Raw genomic sequence first — 27,539 nt, forward strand, 5'->3', positions numbered from 1 at the left:
TGTTTTTATGTTTTCAACTGTTTTAAGAAATATCGTTGGTCATTGATCCGTTGCCAATAAAATATAATAAAGTTTATCGCTGGATAAATCAAAACTTTTCGAGATTAATTATTTCAGATGGACATCGAACAGTTTTTTTTTTTTCTTTTTCTTTTTCTTTTTCTCTTTCCCTTTGAATAACGTTTCTTTTTTTTTTTTTTTTTTTTAATTTTTTTATTTTTTTTTTGGCTTTAATTTTTTTCATTTTTTTTTTTTTTTTTTTTTTTTTTTTTCCCATCTTCCAAAACACTCACGATTGAAGACTCATTTTCTATTCAGCTCAAAACAATCTATTTTATTACCTAACTTACAGTACTTTTAAAAAAGATATATATAAGAAACAAGTAAGAATAATAAAAAGAGATATTTTGATTTGAAATAATCCATAAAACAAGAAAAAAATAATAACTTATAATGGTTAAATCATACCAGAGGTTCGAACAAGAAGCCTCATTTGGCGTAATCACATCAACCTCATCCTCAGTTTGGATTCCACCACCAGTGTCCCTTTCCTCAGTTAATGGCTCTGTTGGACAACTAGTTACTGGTGCATTAGAAGAGATTAAAGTTTGGGATATAAAAACTGGAGAATTATGTCGAGTTTTCAAGGATGATGGTGCCCCAATTGGAAGCATTGATTCCAAGTCTTCCAAGCCTGCACAAACGACATCGATTGCTTACCATCCAGACTCTAAATTAGTAGCCTGTGGATATAGTGATGGTATGATCCAAGTTTGGGATTGGTTATCTAAAAGTGTTTTAATTAAATTTAGTGGCCATAAAACTGCGATTTCTATTTTAAAATTTGACGAAACTGGCACTAGATTGTATTCTGGATCCCATGACTCAAATATTATTGTTTGGGATTTGGTAGGGGAAGTTGGGTTGTATAAACTAAGATCGCATAAAGATTGCATTACTGGGCTGTATTTGGATCCGAGAAACGAAAATTGGTTAATAAGTACAAGTAAGGATGGATTAATTAAAGTTTGGGATTTGAAAAGTCAACAGTGCGTTGAAACACACATGGCACATACCACTGAATGCTGGTCCTTGAGCGTTAATTTAGAATTGGGGCTTGCCGTTACGGGATCCACTGACTCCTCATTAAAAATCTGGAGTTTAGATTTGGAAACTGGAAAGGAAGGATTGAAAATAAAGGAAGAATTTGTTTTAGAAAAACAAAGTAAACAACGTGCCATTGATATTGATTTTACCACAAATGCAGATGGTGTAAAATTTTTCTATGTATTGAACTCTGATAAAACAATTGAAATTTTTAGGATTAGGCCTCAAGATGAAATAAATAAAGCGTTGAAAAAAAGGGAGAAGAGGTTAAGAGAAAAAGGTTTAGATGAGGAGGAGATTCAAGTTTCCATTCAAAGCTCCAGAAAAAGCATGTTAATCCATTCATTTTTTGTTGTTAGGTCCAGTATGAAGTTAAAGTCGTGCAACTGGGCACTTATCAGCTCATCAAAGTTAGATTTAGCGGTTACAACTGCAAACAATACCATTGAATATTACTCAGTTTTATATCAACGGAAAGATGTTAAAGTTCAAACATCCTCTCCTAAGATATATACAGTTGATTTGCCCGGCCATAGAACAGATATTCGTTGTATGAGTGTAAGCAACGATGGAAAAATTTTATGTACTTGTTCTAATGGGTTGGTTAAAATTTTCAATACCAAAACGCATCGTTGCCTACGTACTTTTGAATGTGGTTATGCATTATGTTGTAAAATTCTACCTGGTGGGGTATTGGCCATTGTGGGCACAAGGAACGGTGAATTGCAATTATTTGATTTGGCTAGTTCCACCATGCTGGTTAATTTAGAAAACGCGCATGAGGGTGCGATCTGGTCGTTGGATATCACTAGTGATGGCAGTAAACTAGTTACTGGTTCAGCAGATAAAAAAGTTAAATTTTGGAAATTTGAAATCGAAGAAAAACTTGTGGAAGGAAGCACCAACAAATACGTACCACAAATGAGTTTATCTCATGAAACAACTTTAGAGATGACTGATGATATTTTGTGTGTTAAACTGTCCGTGGAGGATAAGTACCTAGCGGTTTCTTTGCTAGACAATACTGTGAAAGTTTTCTATTTTGACACTATGAAGTTCTACTTGAGTTTATATGGTCACAAGTTACCTGTATTAAGTATTGATATTTCAGATGATTCTAAAATGATTGTTACATCATCTGCAGATAAGAATATTAAGATTTGGGGGCTTGATTTTGGTGACTGTCATAAATCTTTGTTTGCTCATCAAGATTCCATTATGTGTGTTAGATATTTACCCAATAGTCACAATTTTTTCAGTTGTAGTAAAGATGGTGATATTAAATACTGGGATGGTGATAAGTTTGAAATGATCCAGAAATTAAGCGCACATCAAAGTGAAGTTTGGTATTTGGCCGTTCAACCGGATGGCTCTAAATTGTATTCGTGTTCACATGATCATAGTATAAGGATTTGGGCTGAAACAGATGACCAAGTTTTCCTTGAGGAAGAAAGGGGGAGAGAAATGGACGAACTTTATGAAGAAAACTTATTAAACTCGTTGGAAGCTGATGAAAATAATTTGATTAAACCCACTGAAGAGGATGAACAAGAGGATATCGAAATCTCAGAAGTCCATAAACAAACATTAGAATCGTTAAAAGCTGGTGAAAAGTTGATGGAAAGTTTGGATTTGGGAGTAACAGAAATAGAAGCTTGGGAAAAGTACGAGGTAACAAGGAAAAATTGGGAAAAGCAAAAAAATGGGGATAGCATTAGCACTGTATCCGAGCCAGTCAAACCGCGGCCTAATGCCATATTGGTAGCTTTGAATAAGACACCTCAGGACTATATTCTAGACACATTGGTAAGAATCAAACCGTCGCAATTGGAAGATGCTTTATTAGTTTTACCCTTTTCGTATGTTTTAAAATTTTTAAAATTTATTGACTATTATATCAGCAATAGTTATAATAGTAACGATAAGAGACTGTTGGTACAATATTTAGGTTTACTTTGCAAAAATTTATTTTTTGTTATTAAATGCAATTATAAAGAATTAATTTCACAGAAAAACCCGGCATTGAAGTTGCAAATCACTAGGGTTAAGGATAATTTAAGAAAGGCTTTGAAGCAAAATGTTGATGATTTAGGCTTTGATCTACAAGGGTTAAGAATAATGAAGCAAGAGTGGGATTTGAAACATAATTTAGAATTTGTTGATGAATATGAACAGAGAGAAAACGAATTGAAAACATCTAAAAAGAGAATTTTTGAAAATATAGTTTAGAGTTTTATTTTATTTTTCTTTTTCTTTATCTTTTAAATAATTTTATAAGACCATGTGTGTAATAGATATAAATAGATAATAATTATCACCACTTTTCTTTTGTGCCTTAAAATGATATATAAAAATTGATAATAATTATCACCATTTTTCTTTTGCGCCTTAAAATAATATATAAAAATTAAAGGGGAGGGAAATAAAAAATAATTAAGTAAATAGTCTATACATATAAAATTAAATAAATAAATAAATGGGAGAAAAATAAGAGAGGGAGAAAAAAAAAAAAAAAAGTAATATGCAACATTGCAGACGTCTTAAGCCCATTTACCCAATAAAGCCATAAGACCTGTACCCCAACACATGATGAAGAATGCTAACAACATTTTTCTCAAACCATTTTTGCCCTTGAATTGATCGGAATACAAAAACTCATGAGCCATCAATTCGACCAAACCAGTGTAAATCAAAATACCTGAAGAAATAGCGTCAAAACAACCATTAGAAATCAAAGCCTTTCTTGAGTTTGGAGCAAAAGAATGACGAACACCGATACCAATACCAATAGCAATTGGGGTAGTAAGAGTAAAACCTAAAGCCAACAACCATGGAGTAAACCTTCTGCTATGTGGCCACTCAGCTTCAGCAATTCTAGTACCCAAACCTAAACCTTCAAACATTTGGTGGAAAACCAAAACAATGAATAAAGTAATGAACTCATCACCGGCGACAGCCAAAGATAACCCGATAAAGACAGAGTGAAACAAAATACCGAATTCTAAAACAAAAATAGCAAAAAATTTGGCTGCAAAATCTTCCTCCTCAGTTGTGGTAGTGGTTCCGTTCCCGCCCTTTGCATTTTCAATATCATCTGGATAACTGGTCTTACTGTCGTTGTCATTGAAAGAAGTTGATTTTTCAACATTTTGAACTTGATAATGAACATCTTTGTTATCTAAACCCGAGTCTTCAGGAACTTCAGGTTCCTCTTCAATGTCTTCTTGATGGATATGTGCCATGTGAGAATCGTCTTTAGTTCCAAGGTTACCGAAATGGGAATGACCAGAAGCGTTACCAAAAGATTTTTCAATGTAATGGTGAGCAATAATTTCAGTTAAAAATAAAGTGAATAAAGACATCAAACAAATACCAAAAGCCCATGGATATTGAACAAAAGTACCACCTAAACATTCAGTGTTCAAGGCATCGTATGCTGGTTGTAATAAATGGATAAACCCAGTAGCAACAATAACACCAGAACCGAAAAATTTAGCAATGAAGAAGCACCAGTCTGGTAATCTGATAAAGGAATATCTAGAAGATAAGATTGGGAAAAAGGAACCAATAGCAGAAGAAATTAAAATGATAAAAAGAGCTAAAACTCTCAAGTTATCACGACCATCATAATCATTGTCAGGTACACAGCCATCATCGTCATCACGCTTTTCTAAAATTGCGGCAGTAGCGTTGGTGAAAACAGTATCTAATAGTTCGTAGTTCATTGTATATTTAGTTCTCTACTAGGATGCTTGTTTGAGTGTGGTATATATATTTATATTTATATCTATTATATAATTATTAGAGAAGACAAAAAAAATTTTTTCTAAAAAAAAAAAAATAAGTTGATATAATTTATAAAAATATAGCTATATATATATATATATATGTAGTTAATTCTGATCTTTTAATTTTGAAAGTAAAAGTGATGTAGAAATAGATATAAATTGCATGAAGGGAGTGGGGCTAGCTATAACATAGCAGAAGTGAAAAAAGCTTCAGTTTTTATTCCTTGACCGTCAGTAATACAACAGCAATGGCTCACACAGAGTGGTGAGAGATGATGTTTGGAAAAGGGAAAAAAAGGAAAAAAGAAAAGAGAATTTATTACAAGTGAGTTAAATCACAGTGTGAGTTTTCTTTGGAAATATTCTGGCTGTTACAATTTGAGGGTCGATGGATGGTGACCCTTTAGGTACTTTATGACTAAAATTAAACTAAATTAAATTAACTACGTGATTTGTTTATAACCTCTCGGGCACTTTGTCTATTGTTTTTAGTCTTTTTTAATTAATTACAAACAATAGAAAAAAAAAAGACAAGAAAAAGAAATTAAACGAAGAAAAAAGAAATTAAAAGAAAAAAAGAAATTAAAATACAAAGTACGTGACCTCAAAGGTTATGCGTGGCCAATGGCATCATCATTATTATTATTATTATGGTTTATTTTCTGCAGCTTACTTTTCCTCTTTAAGCCTTTAAGTAAAAGATATACAAAATCTCAATCTCTCTTCATAGGTACAATCTTTTGCCGTTTAAACGTTTCTTTTTTTCTATTTTCACTTCTTTTTTTAAAATAAACTGTTATATATTGCTACTAATAATATCATACTCAATTAAATACTGGCGGTTTCAATTCGCTTAAATAATTAAACACTACATCTTTATTGTTATTCCCAACTCCCTCACCATTGTTTTCTGCACATTTTTGTTTATTTAAAAAATCCTTTTCTATTTTCATTGTAATTCTATGGTTATCACGCTCAATATTTTCTTTAACAGGACTATTGCCACTATTCCCACCGCTATTACTTGCACCAATACTAATATTACCATTAATAGAACCTGTTGTTGAATAAATACCATTCCCATTAGTCATCCTCTTCCTAGGTCTGCCTCTTTTTCTAGGACTCTTGGTAACCATTTTATTTACGTCGCTAATCCCACCACTACCATTCGGCTTATGATTACCTTCACTGTTATCAACAGCGGTCGCAGAACATATCTTCCTGGCTTTATGAACCAATAGCGCATCCTCTCTATTGAATGACTTGCCACAGGGGCAGACATGTATCTTGTCATTATGTGATTTTTTATGTCTAGCCAGATCATGATTCCTGACAAATGCCTTAGTACAACCAGGGAAATCACACTTGTGTGGCCTATCAGATAAGTGGGTCTGGATGTGCGACCTTATGTTGTATCTACGTGCAAAATGCTTACCACAGTTGTTATATAAACATAAAAATGTCTTATCTGGTAGTTCATAGACATACTGATCTATGGTACCAGGTGGCAGTGTAGTTTGCTTACGACACCTTCTAGGACTACTCGAATTGCTATTGGATGGTGATAGTTGTGGCGATAATGCTGAATTGAGGTCGTAATGTGTTCCCTTTGGTGGTGATAACATCACCAATAAAGAGGCCTGTTTACCCTCAAATTTCTCTTGTGATTTTAATATCGGCGATGGTGTTTTGGCTTGATTAAACCTACTTTCTGGTCCTGCCGTTAAATGGTATTGCTTTGCCTTATTATTTTTATCATTAGTTTCGTTATTATTAGAAGCAGTAGTAATTGTTGTGGTGGTTGAACTTAGAGTGGATAAGCTACTACTACGCTGTGTATTCGGTGTCATGTCAGAAGGCGGTTGCAATACCAGCCTATTTATTAGTTCAAGACCATTGCTGTTGCCACTACTAGGCACATCACCAATATTCTTATATACATTAGTGTCAGGAGTAGATGCTATTTTAGTTAATTGTTCCCTCGGTTGCATATAACGTAATCCCAACCCAACAACGTTATTAACAGCATTAGCAGCAGAATGTGGCCTAAAATCCTGTTGCTGGTGTTGGCACTGCTGTTTAGAATCGTGTGGTACCATTACAGGTTTTGGTGATATAGATGATATACAACTGATAGTGGTGACTGACTTACCAGGTTCATCATTAACATTTCTTTTAGCAAATCTTGAAACTGAGCCCAAATCTGGCGAATCGTTATTTTTCGTTATGTTTTCAATAGATACATTGAATATAGGCAATGGACTTTGTAAAATATTTCTATTTTGATATGATTTTGTCTGTTGTGGGTTATTACAATTGGTATTCCTGTTAGCAATTCTACCATCATTATTACTACTACTGTCGGTATTATGATTATTGTTATTTGAATTGTTAATAGCAGAACTTGAGGCAGCAGTTATAGTGGAAGCACATGATGAAGCGCATTTTCTATTTTTTCTTTTATTACTTATTTCTCTACGCTCCTCTTCTTGCTGTCGTTGATAGTAATGCTGAACTCTGCCATAACTTTTCATAGGAGAGCCAGTAATCGAAGTGCCTTTATTTTTTAAAGTTCTAGCAGCATGTTCATCCTCCTTGGTATCATAATTATAACTAATTTCTGATTTTATAGGGGAAATATCATTTCCCCCTTCATTCATATTAAGATTATTGGTCAAAGAATTAGTTACTGTAGGTTTATGGGAATTTTGGACCATACCTGTATAGTCACCCATACCCAAAACTTGATCATCACTGGTGTTATATTGTTGATTAGACACGGGCGATAACGGTGGAAACTTATATTTACCTTGAGGTGAATTAGAGGTAATATATACGTTTCCATCGGAACTTAATTGTTGTTTAATCGGCGAATTTTGTACTGAAGCTGACAAGTTATCTAATAGCTTTTCTTCGGGTATCTTTCTTTGTGGCGAGTATATTTGTTGTTGTTTTTTTAATGCTTTTTGCAAAGACTCTTGCTTAATTTGGTTTTCTCTTAATTGCTCTTCTAATTTTTTGTTTAAGATTTTTTGTTGTTCTAGAGCTAATTTTAAATCCTCCTGTTGTTTCATAAATTCAGAACTACAAAGTTCTGGGTTTTTAGTTAGCTTTGTATCGGAAACACTAGTGTTAGCTACCATATTTTCTTGAGTACTATTGTACTTGTATATTTTAGAAGTATTTACCGTTTCAAGTTCCTGTTGTGTTTTATTTGACAAATTTAACGTTTTGTCATGATTATAGAATCCAAAAATAGCGGTACCGCTCAAACCTCTTTTATGCTCTTGACTAGTGGTATTATCATTAGGTACTTTTTCATTGGCTTTAGTGCCCGCTGTCAAACCATTGTCGTCAAAATTCTTTAAACTACAAGAATTAATTTCTTGAATATTGTTAGAAATGCCACCAATACCTGGTCCTTGTTGTTGCTGTTGCCCTAGAAAGTCTACCAAACCACTACTTAAATTGCTATGATTAAGTGTGTTGTTAATGTGATTGGTGGTGAATGACATAATATCGCCAGGTGATGGAATGGATAATATTTCCAAATCTTCCAGTTCAGCCATAATCTTTTCATCATTAGTAAAAGTATTCAATTCTGGGTTAAAAAATTCTAGATAGTCATCTGCTGGTAAAGGAACAGTAGTACCAGTGGTGCCGTTAATTTTTGTTGGTGGAGAGTTAAAATCAAGGGTATTGTTAATGTTATTCATTTTTTGTAGTATTTTTTTTCTTCCCCTTTCAAAACTCAAAACTTAAAACTCAAAAAAAAAAAAAAAAAAAAAAAAAAATTAGTTGGAAAAAGAGAAATGATAAATGGGTAGCTAAATTTATGGATGAATTGTCCTTGCTATTGAATCTAGCTGTTATAAGATTTATTTATTTGTTTATTATAAGATCAAACAAATATAAATCGTTTACCTTTTAAAATGTCCTAGCGGTTGAACAAACTGCAACTTTTTTTTTTTATTTTTTTTTTTCTTGTTTTACTTTAGTTTGATATCGATGCTATCAGTTGACTCGAATTCTAGTTGCAAATAAAAAAAAAGGTTTTGTTATTTTCTAGAGGTGAATTGTAAAAAAATATATTGTTTCGAACCAATAAAGGTTTAAACTTCAAAAGAATGCTAGAAGTGCCTTTTTCTTTGTTTGTTTATATATATATTTAAGATAAAAAGTGAACTAAAAACAATCTTGTTTTTTTTTTTTTCCTCTTTTCAGTACAAATTTACAGATATGTGCATCATCTTTATTTTCTGTTTACTTTTTTCCAGATCTGGAAAATTAAATTTTTTTTTTTTTTTTTTTTTTTTTTTTACGTCACATCAAATACACGTGCCATATGGACAAGTTCTAGTAAAAAGATCTAACATTGTTATTTTTAAGTTCACTTTAATGAGGATAGATCATCCATATTGTTGAGAGACAATTGGTAATTATATATAACATATACTATTCTTTTATACACCCTCGAGGATTTGATCCACATTACTTATAGTGATTTGTAAATGTAACAGTGTCAGAAAATTTAGTACGGTAACGGAAATGTTATATTACTTCTTAACCTAGTGGCTTTAATCTCATGACAATTTATCTCCAATTGTTCGGTAATATTTTTATCCAGTTCATAGCAAGGAAACTTTATATCTGTGCCGGTACCATTAAAAGGCTCATTTGTTGTTTTGATTATACTTCCAATGGATACATGAGGGATAGTATTTTCCGCAAAACTTTTATTTATATAGCTGGTATATCCAGATAATATATCTGAGATATCATTTTGAAGTGGCTTTAAGTACTTTATGCATATTTCATCCGTTACAGCCAAACAAATAAATATCTTGGTATTGTCCTCATTAGGTAAATAAATTAACTTATTTTTAAACTGGAGCTTAAATCCATTGCAATTAGTGTTATTAGTGTACTTAGTTTTAAAATAACTAAAGAAATCATCCATATACTTTTGATTTTCAAATATTATATTATGGGTTAGAGATAAATGCAAAGGCAAGGGTGCGCCTAGATCGGAATAAGCCAGTGATTTAATATTTTTGCTGTATGGGTTGTTTTCATTTTTAAAAGTTTTATGCAAATCGGTGAGAAGATTATTAATGACGTTTCTTTGTTTCAAATTCAATCTTAAATTAATGAAGAAAAATGAAGAATAGTTACCCAGCATTATATTATTTTTGGAAAGATATTTATCTATATTTGGTGTTATATAATATTTATCTTGTATTTTAGTTGATATAATGGGTTCTCCTGGCTTTGCTACTTTGTCCGGTTCTATTTTTGTTTTTGTACTTGTTCTATTATTATATTCTTCTTCTTCTTCTTCTTGTGAATAGTTGGTTTTTATTAAATTCATTTATATTTATATTCGCAACGTACTATTTTCCTTCTTTCTTTTAAGATGGATAAAGGAATATATTAGAAATCATGAATAACATTAACAAATAAAAGTTAAAATAATATACATTTTTTTTTTTACTTTGGTTGTAATTGATAATTATTACCACACTAAAAAAGAGAAATATTTTACTAGTCAATTATATATTTGTATTATATGAAAATGGAAACCTCACCGCAACTAATCCGTAAGACCGAATGTACGTACGGACAAAAAAAAAAGAAAAAAGAATAATTCAAGTATTGTCACGTGTATTACTATTACCCAGCCAGCGGCCCCCCCCTACGTTTTCAGCCCCCATTTTCGTAGATACCATAAAACAACTTTTTATTTTGCCAATATAAATCACATATGCTTGCATGTGAAATATTTACAATGTTGTGCATATAACCAATAGTAAAAAAATTTAAAAGGTGAATAAAATCTATCTATTCCCTTTTATTTTTTTTTTCTTTTTTCTTTCCAGAACAAATTATATATATAAGGAACTTACAGTACTGCTATTTTAAACATTTCTTTAAAGTCTTCTTTCACTATTTAAAGATAAAATTAAAAAAAAAAAAATAAAAAAAAAGAGAAAGAAAATAAACATAACTTAGTACATTAAAATGTCCTTATCCATTTCTTCTCCTTCAATTGAAAAAAACTCGAGAATCAAGGAACGTAGTAATTCTAGTGGCAGCAACCGTAGACCCTCAATTCCTCGTAGAAGATCTTCAAATAGATTAATAAGGACTATCAGTTTTGAAGATGAAAGCTTAGAAGATCAAGATAAAAATGTAAAAGAAAAGTCACAACAAGAGCAAGTAGAAAAACTTCCTAATAGCTCTAACTTATCTGCTACATCTTCAATTACTACTACTACTAACACCACTAACAACCATGAGGACAATGCTTTGAACGAACGCCAGGATCCTTCTTCTTCATCAGCAGATGCATTATTAATTCCATTTGTCAACTCTTCGTTGGACCATACTTTACCTATTTCTTACTTCAAACAGGATATAATTAATATTATCAGTGCTTTGAAAATATCAAAATGGAAACGTCATATTGATGATATAAATAACAATCAAAACAATTTAAAGGTACGTAGTATTACTGGTGCTATGACTAACTCTATTTTCAAAGTAACATACAAAGGTTTACCATCTCTTTTATTAAGAATCTATGGTCCCAATGCGGACAATATTATCGATAGAGAGTACGAATTAAAAGTGTTAGCCAGATTATCCATGCAGAATATTGGACCTCAATTATATGGTTGCTTTAACAACGGTAGAATTGAACAATTTTTAGAATCAACTACTTTAACTAGGGAACAAATCAGAGAATGGAAAACCTCTCAAAGAATAGCCAGAAGAATGAAAGAGTTGCATTATTATATTAAATTGAATAAGTCCGAAATTGAAGGTGGGTCAATTTCATGGAAAAAGTTGGAAAATTGGGTTACTCAAATTGGCAAGTCTAAATGGAGCACCAATCCAGAAAATGTTAAATCCGTTTTCACAATGGTTGATAATTGGAATGATTTCACCAGAATCATCCAGAAATACAAAAAGTATTTAGTTGAAAACGATCCATTTTACAATAAACTATGTTTTTGCCATAATGATGCACAGTATGGTAATTTATTATTTACTTCGCCAATTATACAACCTGGTGATACAATTACACCTGTCACGTCTTCCGGTTCTTTGCTAACGTCTACATCTTCTAGTACGTCTTTATTTCCAACATCAAGTAATATCAATGTGGAGGATATTATTAATCCTCCCTTGGCTGAAAGAACCCAAGATTCCAAGTTGGTGGTTATTGATTTTGAGTATGGTGGTGCAAACCCACCAACGTACGATTTAGCTAATCATTTATCTGAATGGATGCATAATTACCATTGTAAAGATTCTTGGGAGGCTAGCCCTGAAAAATATCCCAATAAAGATCAAGTTTTGAATTTTTTGTATTCTTATGTCAGTGATCGTAAATATACTGGTGGTGTAGGTAGTGAATATTTCGATGAAGCTTTTAATAAGAAGGTGATCGAGTTATACAATTCTATAATAAGATGGAGACCATGTGTCCAGTTATTTTGGGCGTTGTGGGCAGTTATTCAATCGAATGAATTGGCGTCATATGAGCAGAAATTTAATAAAAGTGATACTAAAGCGAACCTTGTGGAAGAAGATGCACCTGGAGGTGAAAAGTATATTATTTCATACGAGGAAGATGACAGCGTCAGTAACGATGGGAAGGAGGGCACTCAGTCAAAGAATAGCAATGATGATAACAATGATGCTACTAGCATCAATTCCGTAAATTCTACTGATTCGACTGGGAACCATGAGGATTGCGGGGTCGACTTGGATTCTTTTGCTTCTATTAAGTATGCGAGATGTAAAATGGATATTTTTTGGGGGGATATTATTGATTTAGGAATTGTCGATGTTAATGACACCTCAAGTGGCTTATGTACGAAGGATACTTCTACAGTCAAACATTTGGATACTGTATTTTTGAGGAAAAGTACAGTATAATGCATATGCTTTGCGTTGAGGGAAAAAGAAAAAAAGAAAAAGAAATAAAAAGAAATAGAAATAAAATGGAACAAAAACGTATGGTATGTATGTAGGAAGTGTTAGCACATGTAGATATTTGTTTTGATTAGAAATTTTTAAGTAGTATATGTTTATATATTTTAAATAAAATCCGGAACGGTTAGACCGAGAATCATACGTTAAAATATAAAAATTGAATGACTATGCAGACATATTTTAATGATAGTAGTTCTTCGCGAATAAATACTAATATCAGCAACAGCAGCAGCAGCAGCATCACTACCGCCATCATTATTATCACTAACAATAAAAATGGACTCAGTCATGTATACTTTAATTAAATAAATATATTAAATAAAAATATGAATAAATAAATATAAGATAAACACTCCGATCAAATATAAACATAAATAAATAAATAAAACATGAAAAAGATATATATGGGAAGATAAAGAAATCATTTAAATTGTAGTGTTTACCAATTTTTTTTTTTTTTCCTTTTTTTTTTTCCTTCCTATTTCCCAAACAATTGAACAAACCCTCCATCAGTACATATACACACAACGAACATATATCATAATAATAACTGCAATGCCATGATCATTAGTAATGCTAAACTTACCATAACAACATTTTTCTTGGGTCTTCAATCAACTCTTTAACAGTTCTCAAGAAAGTGACAGCCTCACGACCATCCAATAATCTATGATCATAAGTCAAAGCCAAGTACATCATTGGTCTGGAAACAACTTGGCCGTTTACAGTGACCGGTCTTTCCTTAACACCATGCAAACCCAAGACAGCTGTTTGTGGCATATTAATAATTGGAGTACCATACAAGGAACCGAAAACACCACCGTTAGAAATGGTGAAAGTACCACCAGTCATATCTTCTAGAGTTAATTTACCATCTCTAGCCTTTTTACTTAAACGATGAATCTCGTTTTCAATTTCTAAAACAGATAAAGATTCAGCATTTCTAACGACTGGAGTGACTAAACCCTTTGGTGTGGCAACAGCAACAGAAATATCAGTGTAATCTCTGTACAAGATCTGGTCTCCCTGAATAGCACCATTAACGGCTGGAATATCTTTAGCAGCCAAGGTACAAGCTCTGGAAAATAAACCCATAAAACCAAATTTAATGCCTCTCACTTTAATCATTTCATCCTTGTATAATTTACGCATTTCCAAGATAGCGCTCATATCAACTTCGTTAAATGTAGTCAAAGAAGCAGCAGTGTTTTGTGATTCCTTTAAACGTTCAGCAATTCTCATTCTCATTCTGTTCATCTTAACTTTATGTTCGTTACGAGAGAATCTTGTAAAGGTTGGTGCAGCTGTAGGAGATGGTGTTGGAGTAGAAGTTGGCTTTGGAGCTGCCTTCTTTGGAGCAGCAGGCTTTGGAGCTTCCTTCTTAGGAGCAGCAGCAGGAGCGGCAGGAGCAGGAGCAGCTGAGACATCTTCCTTTGGAGCGGCAGGGGCGGCACCACCAGTTGGAGCAGAACCTGGAACAATTTCTGCAATTTCGTCACCAACAGTGATAGTATCCTCTGGTTTGAAATTCAATTTGGTAACAGTACCAGTAACTGGGGCATTGACTTCAACATCAATTTTGTCAGTCTCAATGGTAGCTAATAATTCATCTTGTTTGATGAACTCACCGACTTTTTTAGTATAATCCTTCAAAGAACCTTCAGTCAATGATTCAGCCATTGGTGGACATTTAACAGATGTTGGTTTACCAGATGGTGTAGCGGCAGCCGATTTAGTTTCTTCTTTTTCTGGAGGAGTAGGCTTTTTTTCCTTTGGAGCAGCAGAAGCAGAAGCAGAAGCAGGGCTACCACCTTCCTCGATTTGGGCTAACTCTTCGCCAACAGTAACGGTATCCTCTGGTTTGAAATTCAATTTGGTAACAGTACCAGTAACTGGGGAATTGACTTCAACATCAATTTTGTCAGTCTCAATGGTAGCTAATAATTCATCTTGTTTGATAAATTCACCAACTTTTTTAGTATAATCCTTTAAAGAGCCTTCAGTCAATGATTCAGCCATTGGTGGGACTTTAACGCTAGTAACTTTATGACGAACAAACAAACATGATGCAAATTTTGTATTCTGATCTTGTAGTTTAGCGGCTTTTGTAATGCTATTTTTAAATATAGAGATTGGTCTTTTTTTCAAAAGATTGATTGTTGTACTACGACAAATGGTGGATTTGGAAGCTAACATATTTTGAGTGTGTGAGTGAGCTTTATCTTTATTTATTTATTTTTTTCTTTCTTTAAAAGAGATAAAGAAAGGGGAGAAATAAAAGTAGAGAATTTAAAGGATACGTTTGACACTGATGCGGAGGACAAAAAAAAAAGAAACAAAAGAAAGAAAGAAAAAAAAAAAAGAAAAAGAAAAAGAAAAAGAAAAAGAATTAAGAAAGAAATAACAAATAAAATAAATTTAAAATAAAAGACATTAAGAAGTACCAATATTGATTAAAGTTAAATGAGAAAGAGGGAATAAGATTAATGGTTGATGTTAACACTTTTGATTGAACCATTGCTCTTTAGAACAACAATCTGAATAAATAAATAAAACAATTTTATTATTCGTCTATGATGAAATAACAGTAACAATAAGATTATTAAACTTGGAAGTTTAATTTAAAGCTGACGAAAAAGACGAGGATGAAAGGAGAGCCCTTTTTCTTTTTTTTTTAAGGCGGGAGGGGAAAAGGGAAAAGGGAAAAAGGAGTAGCCAGAAAAATACCAATAAAAAACATTTCTAATTATTTACGGAGCCGAAAGCGGTTTGGTTTATTTTTAATATTATTATTATACTCTTTCTCCTTCCTTTTCCGGTAATTGTTATATATATATATAATTAATTTTATTAAAAGAAGGGCAAACGAAAACACAAAATGAGGGCAACAAAACAAAAAATATATTATAAATTGATTCGGTAGAATATTAACAATTATAACTAAATCAACTCATTTATTATATTAACAAAGTCCGAACTACCATAACGGCCTCTCGGATTTATACTTCAATCTAACCCTATAAATACACCTAGTACTTCTTTTATATGGTGTACAGCTTTTGGGTATGTGTGGGTGCTAATATTTTTTTTTTTGAAAAGTATTATAATATAACTAGAGCCACATAGTTGCAAATATGATCTTTATACGTATTAAGCTAGAAAATTTATAACTCACACACCCCACCTCAGTTTTAAAACTATAATGTCAACAATAAAGTGAAAAACAAATAAATTTCAACAACACGGGGGAAAGAATACATGCTTTTAGAAGGTGTCCAAGAAGATCTAACTGTAACTACAACTGAAAAAAGAAGGCTTGAATTATTGTACGGGAATGAAGAGGAAAGAGAAAGAGAAGAGAAAAGAGGCACTAATACTGAGACACCTATATTTAATATCACAAAAAGTACCAATACGGAAGGAAGTGAAACGGAAACAACGGATGTGGATGGCTCTTTAGTATTATTAGAAACCCAAATACCGAATGCCATGGAACATATTCATACTAGCATTAACAATTCTCTATCATCATCTTCAGAAAACAGTAGTCTAGATGTACCAATTGTAAGTACAGAAAATGACTCGACTACCAATAATTTACAAAAATACGAGGATTTGGAAAAGAAAAACAATCTTAATAATAAAACAAGTCAACGAAATGATATTTGTGAGGAAGAAAAAAATGAAATAGAAAACGATGATGCTAACGATCTTGTTTTCATAAATACTCAAATACATGGAAAATTAGAGGAACTAAACGATAAATGCAATAGAATAAAAAGGTTTAAAAGTAATTTGCAAAGTTATAATCATGATAACAGTGGCAACACTAACAAAGCTATTTGTAAGGAGTCTTCATTTTTTAAGAAAAAAGACCTGAAAACCATCACTTCAATAAATACGATGAATTATCTTAATAACAAAACAAATAATAATAGAAAGGGGAACAATATTAGAAGAGATAGTAAATCTTCAAAAGTTATTGCATTATTATCTGGCAAGAAAAATAAAATAAAAGACGTTTTTGACAAAATACTTTTGAAAAAGGATAATACTGATAACACTAATGAAACAAATGTCTCATTACCAAGAGAAAGAACCACTTATGATGAAGACGAATGGCTATTTATTTTACAACTAATGAAGGAAAATCTAATGATTCAGCCGTCTAAAGAAGAAATATTGACATTACGTAAAGAGTTATATTCCGAGTACGTTAATAAAAGACTTTGTAATGCGAGTAATGATGCTTGTGAACAAAGTGAATCTCCTTTAATATGGGAAAAATCACAAGATATTCCAGAGACTTCAATTTTGTATGAACTATACAATGAAAACTGTAGTATTTCAGCCGCTACTGGAACTTCTACTTCAAGAAATAATCAAAATCGTAACAATAATTCGAATATTCTTATGTCTTTATCCCAGGCTATGTATGATAACGACACAAAAAGTAAAGATGAAGAAACAAATACTTATACTAACAATATACCTATAGACTCACAGGAAAGTTTGAGCAGTGATTTGAGTGTTATAGAAAATAGCACAGCGGAAGAGGAAGGGAGCAAAATATTTTTTGATGAAAAAGGTTCAAATTTAGATACATTGAATACGATGCTCAACAATGATACACAGTTTTATACTCCATTTGAAACACCTTTCAGATCGCCCTCGAAGAGTGCCATAAACAGCCTTAAAAATGACGATGACGATAAGAATAGTACTTACAATGGTATTAAAATACAAGTACCCGCTACTAGAACAAACACCATAGGAAGCACGTTAGCTCCGTGTGATTTGTCCTTCCCTATTACCACTGATATTATTGCCAACGATAATCGAAAAGACACTGAAAATACAAGTTCTACTAGTTCTATTTCTGTTATTCCTGATAGCCAAGATGATGAACAAGACGATACCACATTATTTATTCAAGAAGCCGAGGTTTTTATCTCACCTGTTAAAGTAGAGAATAGAAATAGGAATTCACCACTCAAAACAAATAGCGATAAGATAACTCTCTTTGTTGCTGATAGTAATACCGATAGTAGCAAAAAGGACTCCACTCCTCCACCTAAGGCTTCTGAATTAAGAATTCAATTGAAAGAGATTGGATTAAAGACAAGAAACTCAAGTACTAGCATAATGTTGGAATCCTTAGAACTATTTAGATCACAATCCTACTCTAGTAAAAATGATATATTTGATGAAATTACGAAAATATTACTATTAAAAAGTGATAATGACGAAGAAGATTTTTTACAGAAAATTTATTGTTTTCAACCTCTTTCGTTCAATGCATTTCACACTTATCTTAAATTGCATAATTCTATTTTCCAATTTGTAGATGAGTCCACTATTAAGGAGTGGGCTGATAATCAAGGTATTTGTTTTAAATAACAAACCATCGACACATTATTGGAAATTTCTATAGATTGATTGTCTTATTATTTTTATTTTATTTTTATTAGAGTTTTAACAATAGACACATTGAATAATATCGGATGATATTTAACAGATTTTATTTTTTTAATTTTATTTTTTTAATTTTATTTTTTTTCTATTTTTTTTTTTCCCACATGAAATATCACTGAGTGAGCGTGTGTGGGGAGGCGAAAAGAACCTTTTATAGATTGTCATTTCCTGCGTTTGCTGCTGTTGTTGTTTTTATTGCTGCCAAAAAAAAAAAATAAATAAAATAAACTTTCTTTTTCTGTTAATTTCTCTTGCCGTTTAAATTTCTTCTTTCTTCTTTCTTCTTTTCCTTTCTTTTCTTCTTTTCTTTTTCTTTTCCATTTTCTCTTTCTTTTTCTCTTTCATTTCCATTTTCTTTGTTCAACATCACTCAAAATAAATATCACAACACAACAAGATAAAGAATATACAAAAAACACTTTTTTCTACTATCATACCAGTTTTCCTTATATTAAAAGTATAAGCCCTATAGAAAACAATACTATAGTTACAAGCACTCAAAATGTCTTCTCAGGGGCTGAGCAATAAGAGATCTAGTAGAAGTGACTTGCGATCCCAATTAGAAGATATACAGAGAAAAATAGATCGCAACAACTCTATGAAAAAACAAAAACAATATAATGAAAACTCAAATGATATTATTGTCTCCAATTCCCCCCTAGAACGCAAACTATCTACCTCATCCAAAAGGAAAAGTAGCGGCGGTGGGCCATTCTCCACTGTTTTATCCAAAAGAAGGGATTCTTCCTCCTCATTACCAATGTTTCCAGGTAGTACTACGCATGAGAATGTTATAAGCAACTTGGGTAGTACTCAAAAAGATATGGGATTTGTCATGGATCTAAGTGATAATCTACTAATGGAATGTAGGAAGCTTCAGGCTCAAGTCAAACAAAAAAACACCACTTTGCAAGAATTAGAAATTAAATATCAGGCTTTAAAAGTTAAGTTTGATGAAATAGATAAGCAACAAACATCCTTGGTCAAGGAAAATGTAGACTTAAAAGATAGCAATTGGGATCTGGACATGAAATATCGTGAATTAAAAAAGAATTTTGACGATTTAACTATAAAGTTTGTCAATCAACAAACCGAGTTTGACAATCAAATCAAGAACACCAATGATTTGAAATTGAAATTAGAAGAAAGTCTTTTTGAAAAAAATGGTCTCGATAAAGACTTTAAAAAACTTAAACAAGAATATATGTCAGAAGTGAAGGATTTGAAAAATTACATTAATGATTTAAATAACGAAAATGATGAACTACATGAAAAACTAGAGGTATTGAATGTAAAATTAACTAATTTGAATAGTCAACTGCTACAATCAACAAAACCTACCCTTTCCAAGGATTTATCACAACAGCAAGGTCCACATTTAGAGGTGGAAACTTTGAAAGTCAGTTTAGAAACTGCCAATAAAACAATCCACAGGTTACAACAAGACTTGGACAAGCTCAGATCTAAAGATACCACACCTCTTATGTCATCAGGAACGGATATCAAAACTTCAAGCTCCAGTACTGACCAGAGTGATAGTGATACTGAAGAACGAGTCCCATTATCCGAAGACATTTTTGATTCTGCTGCTAAACAAGATAGTGAAGATGAACAAGAGGATGATTCCGATAGCATAGACGAAATAGTTCAAAAATATGTCAAATCACACAATTACATTTTAGTGCCAGCAACGGAATATGAAAAATTGCAAACCCCAAAAAAAGAGCTAAGCGACACAGATCATTGTAAAATTTTAGAAGAAAAGGGATATAAGATTTTTTCAGCCAATGATTTCCAAAGCATAGAAAAAAGGTTGAAAACGTTAGAATTTCCCCCCTTGGAACTTTTGCAGAAAGAGGCTTCCAAACATAATCATGTACTATTATCCAACGACAATTACAGCACTTTGATGGCTGCTTCTGAAAGTACACTTGATCTGCAACAACTAAAAGAAACTGCCAGCCAGGTAGGTTATGAACTGGTTGATCAAGACACATATAAAGATTTGAACAGACCGTTAACTCTTGATGACTTGAAGTTAAAAGCCACTGTTTTAGGATATACTATTATTCCAGACGAAGATCATGCCGCATTGATCAAACCAAAGACTCTGGAAGCTACCAAGAATTTAGCCCACTCTTTTAATCATGTTGCTATACCTGCAGAAGAATACACTGACTTGAAAACATCTATAGAATCACCAACTTTGGACCAAATTGCTTTGCATGCGAAGAACCATGACATGACTTTAATAAATTTTGAAGAATTGAATAAGTTGAAATCTAGTTATGAGTCACCATCTAAAGACTATATTCTAGAAAAGACAAAAAACTTTGGTTTAGTGCCGGTTGAAAGCACTGTATATAATGACCTATTAAGCCACAAAAATTCTCCAAGCTTGGACTTTATCAACAATCATCTTTTGAAATTAAACAAAACAATTATTGATTTTTCAGAATTGGATAATCTAAAAACACAAATAAAAAACCCATCTAGAGAATATTTAGAGGATCATGCTTCCGATATAGAGTGTCTGTTGGTGGATAGTTTGAGTTACAACAATTTGAAAGAAAATATCAATTCTCCAAGTATCGATTATTTGAAACAAAAGGCAGAACAAGCCTCCTATACATTGCTCTCATTACATGAGTTTAAAAACTTGACTGATGAGTTGAGTCAACCAAAATTGCAATATCTAAAAGATAAAGCAAGCACTCTGGGCTATGTGGTAATTAATTTGGAGGATTACCAAAAATTGACTAAGAAAGCTTCCAACCCCACTAAGGACGAACTAATTGAAAGTGCCTCACGCTTAGGTTATACCCTGGTCCCAGGTGAAGAACTAAAAGATCTAAGATATGCTCTAGACTCACCATCAATAAATTATATTGAGGAAAAGGCACGCGTTTACGGGCTGGTAACAATAGAGGAAGATAAATTGAACGATTTGAAGAACAAATCCAACAATAGAGAGTCAATTTTGGATAACGTTAAGTTGCACGGGTTTATTCCGGTTCCAATTGCGGACTTTAATGTCTTGGAAAATTCTACTGTTTCAAAAGCCTCTATTTCCGGATTAAAACCTAGATTGGAGGAGTTGAATTATGTTCCTGTTCCAATCACCGAATATGAATCTTTAATTACTCCGTTGACTGAAAGGGCAAACAAGAATGATACACTTGAATTATGTGAAAAGTATGGATTGAAACCAGTTACCTTGGAAGAGTATGAAACACTCAGACAGAAATCGACTGAACCGATCTTGTCCGAACATGATGTAATGAGTTATGCCAAGGAACACAATAACACCGTTATTCCAATTGCCGTTTATAACGAAATGAAGCAAACGCTAGAATCACCATCTCTCGACAAATTGAAGGATTATGCATTGAAATATAATTTGACATTGCTAGAAACTGGAAAATATAATGATTTAGCTAGTAACCATGCTTCACCAAGCATTGACTATGTTAAGGAAAAGGCTAACAGTTTGGGTTACGAGGTTGTTCCACACATGGATTACAACGAGATGAAAAATAACATAGATGAACCTTCAAGGGCCTTTATTGTCTCTGCTGCTTCTAAATTAGGTTTAATCACGTTGACTGATACTGAGTTTAAAGGATTTACTGAGAAGATTGAATCGCCATCAGATGAATATATCATGCAAAAGTTGACTGAAAATGGCAAAGTTGCCCTAGATGCTGCAGAATTTGATACATTGAAGCGCAAGATCGAGTATCCTACAGTTGAGGAATTGCAAAATAGTTGTAAGACTCAAAACTTGGTTCTTTTACCAGAGTTTGAATATCAAACAATGGTGACAAAATTAGAGACACCAGATTTGGCTTACATTCAGGATGCTGCCTCGAAAATAGATTATAAACTGGTCAAATCCGAAGTTTATGAGCAATTGATAAAAACTAGCAACTCACCTGATATAGAATTTTTGATTACTAAGGCAGCTGATTATGGTAAGATAGTTGTTTCGAAAAATGAATATGAACAACATAAAGCAATTTCCACAAACCCAACTGTCACAGACGTTAAAAGACTAAGTTCAATGATAGGCCTAACTTCTATATCCACATCTGCCTACACTGCTTTGCAAGATTCATTGGATCATCCCTCATTAGATTATTTGAAATCAAAGGCAACGGAAAACGGCAGCGTTTTGTTGTCGGAAATCGAATTTAATTCGTTGAAGAATCCAAGTATTGATGATATAAATAGCTTGATTGTCAGTCATCGAAAATCTCTTATCGATGTTGATCAACTGGAGGCGTTTAAGAATCCTGATTTGGAGTGGTTAAAGAAAAGCTCACAAAAGCACGGGTATTCCTTGATTGAAAATAAAGAGTTAACTTGTTTACAAAATCCAACTTTTGATAATTTGAAAAATCATATTTCCCGGTTAAACTGTGAAATTGTTCCATTGAGTTTACTAAATAAAGAATTTACTGAAAATGGAAATATTTTACTAGATAAAGATACATTTGAAGAGCTAATGGATTCTTCAATAGATACTATGACTAAAGAAAAATTCATCGAATTCTCCAAAAAGTTTTATTTGAAAGCTATCCCAGTTGCGGAATATAAAACCTTAATTACGCCATTGGATGAGGAAGGATTGCAAGAAGAAGCCAGCCAACTGGGCTATATAGCCATTCGTAGGGAGGAGTATGATTTTATAAAAGCTGCCTCTGAATCTCCTGATGAAGATACTATCAATAAATCAGCTGCTAATCTAGGTATGTGCCTGGTGAATATAAAAGAATATGAAACACTGAAAAATGAAAGTAATAATCCAACCAAAGCTGATTTTGAACGCAAAGCCAATAAACTGGGCTTGGTTGTTATGCCAGAAGACAAATATAAATCCCTGCTAAAAGATTTCAAGCCACAAAAAGTATCTACAGCAACAACACCAAGCTCTAAAGTTTTAGCCAGCAAAGAATTTTTTGAGCAGGTTATTAGGGACGAAAATCGCAAAGACGTTATTTTGGAATCTGGTAGGTCACTAGGTTTTGTTAGATTATCAACTGAAGAGTACAAAAAATTATTAGAGGGCCAAAAGAAACATTTGCTGACAAAGGGTGATATTTATTCGGGCGCTAAAGATTTCAATTTGACTGTTTTACCATCGGATGAATATAGGGCCTTGTTAAGGAAAAGAAATACTAGAGATTCTTTTACTTTGGCCGACTTGAACACTTTGGCCAGACGTATGAGAATGAAGTTGATTCCAGTCGAATCCACTGCTGCTATCTCTTCCGAATCACCTGACCAAGATGATTCCTATATTTCGTGTCACTCTAATTCTTCATTTGCCTCTTTGGTTCATACACGCACAAAAGAAAAATTGCTAACAGCAAGTGACAGTAATAATTCGATTCATTCTTTATTGGCTTACGATTCACCAAATAACGAGACAGCGGTTTTACTTGATATGCAAACTGCGGAATCTCCTATTGATAACACTCCACAAAATGCCGATGATCCTTTAAAGAAAACTGCTCACAAGGTTGAATCAGTAGCAGAACCAGTATACGAAAACCAAAATGTAAATTACACATTTGAAAGTTTGGAGAAATTGGCTTTGGAGCGTGGATACGTCTTGGTTCCTAAATTAGAATACGAAAATAAAAATACTTTTGTTGAAACAGCTTTTTCTTCTCCCACTGAAGGTCCTGAACATGTGGAAGGGATTAAAGAATCTAACTTAGAAAATGGAACCAAAGAGATGGTTATTAATGAAAAGTTCGATTCTAAAAATTTGGAAACCAAGGGAGAAATTGCCTCCGACAACAGCACATCTAATTCAGAGCCATCAGTTGAAGGTAAAGACTTGGATGAGGTTGAAAATAATGATAGTGATACATTCAATAACGAAACATCTACTTTAGAATTGATAGTTCAAAATAAAGACTGTGAGGATGTTGAGGGGAGTGCTGGAGATGACGATGATGATAGTGATACATCTAGTTTTCAAAGTACCTGGGACGAAAACACCATACTAGAAAGAGCCAGTAAGATTGGGTTAACTGTCTTGCCTACTTTGGAATATGAGAAATTAAAAGCTCCCTTGACAGTTGAATTACTAGAGGAAGAAGCAAATAAATTAGGCTTTAAGATGTTGCCATATGAAAACTACGAAGAGCTGATCAAACCTATTGATTCAGACGTTATTAGGGGCAAAGCCACCGCGTTTGGATTGAAGGTTATCACTGATGATGAATATACAAATTTGAGTTCACCACCAGAAATTAAAGATTTGAAAGAGCTCGCAACTAAAAATGACATGACGTTAATCACTATAGAAGAACACAATAGCTTAATAAATCCTCCGGATGAATATTTGGCTCAATTAGCTGAGAAACGCCAGATGAATTTGGTTCCGCATGAAGCGTATAAGGAGTTAGTTTCTAAACCTACAAGTGTAGAGGCTTTACAGCAGTTAGCGACACCATTACAAGCAGTTGTTGTTCCACAATATGAATTTTCAGAAATGTCGGTTAAAGCGCAGGAGTACCCTGGAGACGAAGAATCCTTGGGCAAACTTGCGTCCAAGTTTGGGCTGTGTGTTATCGAAGTTGACGAATTAGAATCTATCAAGGATAAACTAAAAGATTCGGTTCCTAAGGATAAAATTCCTGAATATTTGAAATCTACTGGGCTGGAAGTTGTTGATAGTGAACTGGCTGATAAGGTTCAAGATTTTGAAAACAAACATAAAGATGGTAAATTAAATAAAGAAGAATTAATGAAACAATGTGTTTCTCAAGGTTACGCTTTGATACCTGAAAATGAACTTAGAGATATGGAGAAACTATTGGAAGATAGTATTTTGACAAATAAGAATATTTCTCAAAAAGCGAAATTAGTTGGATACACAGCTATACCGACTCAAGACTTTGAAGAATTAAACTATGCAGCTGAAAAATCTTTGACTGAACCAGATGTATATAAGCTTGCTGAATCGATGGGCCTATGCGTGGTTACACGAGAAGAGTATGAAACATTACAAAAAATTCACTTAGGTGACCTTAATGGTACTGCCGATGTGACTACTTCTGAAGTACCAGCTCCTGTTTTTAGAGAGATGGATAGCGACATTGTATCACCTGCAATGGAATCTGCTGGAGGGAAGAATACAACATCAATTGATGAAAATGACTTATTGGCTTATGCTGATGCCCATGCTTTAATGTTAGTTTCCAAGGAAAAATATAGGAAACTACTAAAGGCTAACGATGTTCCAATTTTAAGTAAGGAAGAAGTGGTTGAAAGAGCTAGAGATTTTGGATTGATTGCTATCGATCAAGCTGAATTTGATGGGATTAATCAGCAACTAGCTAATAATGATATGAATGAGGATACAATTGTTACTAAAGCTGCTGAATTTGGTTTAGTGCCAATCAAGAAAGAGTATTTCCAAGAAATCAAAGAAGAATTAGAACATCCATCCTTTACTAAGGAACAAATTATGCAAGAAGCATTAAATTTCAATCTAGTTATTCTGGATAAATCTGAATATAAACAATTAAAGAGAGCATCTGTCGTAGGATCATCTAATATGTCAAAAAGAAGTAAAAATAACACTCTGGAGAATGCTAGCTTCAGTCCCCCAGCTTCTTCTATACCACAGTTGGATAATCAACAACAAACATTGGATCCAGCTGCATCTATAAGTAGAAAGGTTATTATAGAAGATGTCGACGAAGACGCTTCAAGCATTAACACAGAACAACAAACTACCACACCAGCTCCTGGATCGATGAATACGGGAGAATTAAAGGCTAATTGCGAAAAATTAGGGTTTTTATGCATTCCAGAAAGACTCTTTGTAACTACTGCAACATGTCCCAAGCCGAAATCGTCTGATGTAGTTGTTTTGCCCAAAGATTATTATGTTGGACTATTAGAGTTCAGTGCTAAGAAAAATGATGAGGCTGACAAGAAACATAGTGCTAGCGGCAACAACAACAATACTCCAAGTGGATCGAGAAGCTCTGCTAGCAGTTTTATTAGTAAAGAAAGGGCTAATGTTAGTGGTATTCCTTCATCTGGCCACAATGTTTTATCAAATCGCTCTGGTGTTCCTGTGCCACTACCTAAGTCTTCAGATACTCATTCAGATAAATTATCATTAGTAAGTGTGAGTTCCTTGACAGAACCAAGCATTATTCCAGCATTAACACAAACTGTTATTGGTGAATATTTATATAAGTACTATCATAGATTTGGTGTGTTCACTAATGTTCGTCATGAGCGTTATTTCTGGGTTCACCCATATACCATGACATTATATTGGTCTACATCTAATCCTGTGTTGGATAGTCCGCAAACTTCCAAAACAAAGGGAGCTGCTATTACTGGGGTTAAAAGCGTCGATGATCCAAATCCATTCCCACCTGGAGTGTACCACAAGAGTATTATTATTAAGACTGATTCTCGTGAAATTAAGATAACCTGTAGTACAAGGCAACGTCATAATATTTGGTACAATTCATTGCGTTATTTACTTCAAAAAAATATGGATGGTATTAATTTGGAAGCTGAATCTTTATCTCGTACCGAAGCTTTATTGAGACCCTTGGCTAATGGGAAAAGCCAAGCTCAAAAGAAAAAGACCAGCACTAGGAAAAATTCTTCTTTAAACAAAAAGTCCAGCTTTTCATTAAGAAAAACGAGCTCTTCTTTGTTTCATTCGAACAAAGATGGGAATTAAAATTTTTTTTTGCCTTTTATTTTTTCTGTCTGCTCCCTCTCCCCTATTTCTTTCTTTCTTTCTTTCTAATGAACTTGTGCAATATTATGTTACTAATACACCACTATTAATAATGATGAGAGAAAATTATATTCTTTTATTTTGTAGTTGAATATTTGACCTTTTTTTTATTTTTATTTTTATTTTTATTTTTATTTTTATTTTTATTTTTATTTTTATTTTTCTAAAAACTCGTCATTTGGCCAACAATTACCCTTAGTATTTTAAGGACTTTACACCATCGGCCGTACACAGTGCGGTGCCATTGTAAACCAATATTTTCAGATGTTGAACTTTTGTAATACGAAATATATATTCATTTAACGCTTTATCTAGAAAAAAAAATAATCTTAAGAACTTAATATGTAGAATAAGCATGAATAAAAGGGTTATTA

The 27,539-nt window shown here is 33.0% G+C and overlaps 8 protein-coding genes across 8 annotated transcripts; 4 read left to right on the forward strand and 4 right to left on the reverse strand.

Annotated features, from left to right (window-relative positions):
• Nucleotides 1-453: 453 nt before the first annotated feature.
• On the forward strand, nucleotides 454-3,336 carry DIP2 (snoRNA-binding rRNA-processing protein DIP2; the record flags this gene model as incomplete). Its single annotated transcript, XM_046080573.1, has 1 exon — nucleotides 454-3,336. One exon carries the CDS (start codon nucleotides 454-456, stop codon nucleotides 3,334-3,336), a length of 2,883 nt encoding a protein of 960 aa, XP_045935912.1.
• A 311-nt stretch (nucleotides 3,337-3,647) lies between these two features.
• Nucleotides 3,648-4,832, reverse strand: ZRT2 (low-affinity Zn(2+) transporter ZRT2; the record flags this gene model as incomplete). The annotated part of the gene is made up of 1 exon (XM_046080574.1): nucleotides 3,648-4,832. The coding sequence occupies one exon, from the start codon at nucleotides 4,830-4,832 to the stop codon at nucleotides 3,648-3,650; it is 1,185 nt and encodes a 394-aa protein (XP_045935913.1).
• An 887-nt stretch (nucleotides 4,833-5,719) lies between these two features.
• Nucleotides 5,720-8,611, reverse strand: ACE2 (DNA-binding transcription factor ACE2; the record flags this gene model as incomplete). Its single annotated transcript, XM_046080575.1, has 1 exon — nucleotides 5,720-8,611. One exon carries the CDS (start codon nucleotides 8,609-8,611, stop codon nucleotides 5,720-5,722), a length of 2,892 nt encoding a protein of 963 aa, XP_045935914.1.
• Nucleotides 8,612-9,426: 815 nt separating this feature from the next.
• Nucleotides 9,427-10,266, reverse strand: USB1 (phosphoric diester hydrolase; the record flags this gene model as incomplete). Its single annotated transcript, XM_046080576.1, has 1 exon — nucleotides 9,427-10,266. One exon carries the CDS (start codon nucleotides 10,264-10,266, stop codon nucleotides 9,427-9,429), a length of 840 nt encoding a protein of 279 aa, XP_045935915.1.
• A 650-nt stretch (nucleotides 10,267-10,916) lies between these two features.
• SCDLUD_001771 (choline/ethanolamine kinase) lies at nucleotides 10,917-12,842 on the forward strand (the record flags this gene model as incomplete). The annotated part of the gene is made up of 1 exon (XM_046080577.1): nucleotides 10,917-12,842. One exon carries the CDS (start codon nucleotides 10,917-10,919, stop codon nucleotides 12,840-12,842), a length of 1,926 nt encoding a protein of 641 aa, XP_045935916.1.
• Nucleotides 12,843-13,481: 639 nt separating this feature from the next.
• Nucleotides 13,482-15,095, reverse strand: KGD2 (dihydrolipoyl transsuccinylase; the record flags this gene model as incomplete). The annotated part of the gene is made up of 1 exon (XM_046080578.1): nucleotides 13,482-15,095. One exon carries the CDS (start codon nucleotides 15,093-15,095, stop codon nucleotides 13,482-13,484), a length of 1,614 nt encoding a protein of 537 aa, XP_045935917.1.
• Nucleotides 15,096-16,157: 1,062 nt separating this feature from the next.
• Nucleotides 16,158-18,299, forward strand: SLX4 (Slx4p; the record flags this gene model as incomplete). Its single annotated transcript, XM_046080579.1, has 1 exon — nucleotides 16,158-18,299. One exon carries the CDS (start codon nucleotides 16,158-16,160, stop codon nucleotides 18,297-18,299), a length of 2,142 nt encoding a protein of 713 aa, XP_045935918.1.
• A 577-nt stretch (nucleotides 18,300-18,876) lies between these two features.
• NUM1 (Num1p) lies at nucleotides 18,877-27,105 on the forward strand (the record flags this gene model as incomplete). Its single annotated transcript, XM_046080580.1, has 1 exon — nucleotides 18,877-27,105. One exon carries the CDS (start codon nucleotides 18,877-18,879, stop codon nucleotides 27,103-27,105), a length of 8,229 nt encoding a protein of 2,742 aa, XP_045935919.1.
• Between the last annotated feature and the right edge of the window lie 434 nt (nucleotides 27,106-27,539).

The sequence above is a fragment of the Saccharomycodes ludwigii genome, chromosome II, assembly GCF_020623625.1.
Source record: "Saccharomycodes ludwigii strain NBRC 1722 chromosome II, whole genome shotgun sequence".
In the NCBI taxonomy this organism is placed as follows: domain Eukaryota; kingdom Fungi; phylum Ascomycota; class Saccharomycetes; order Saccharomycodales; family Saccharomycodaceae; genus Saccharomycodes; species Saccharomycodes ludwigii.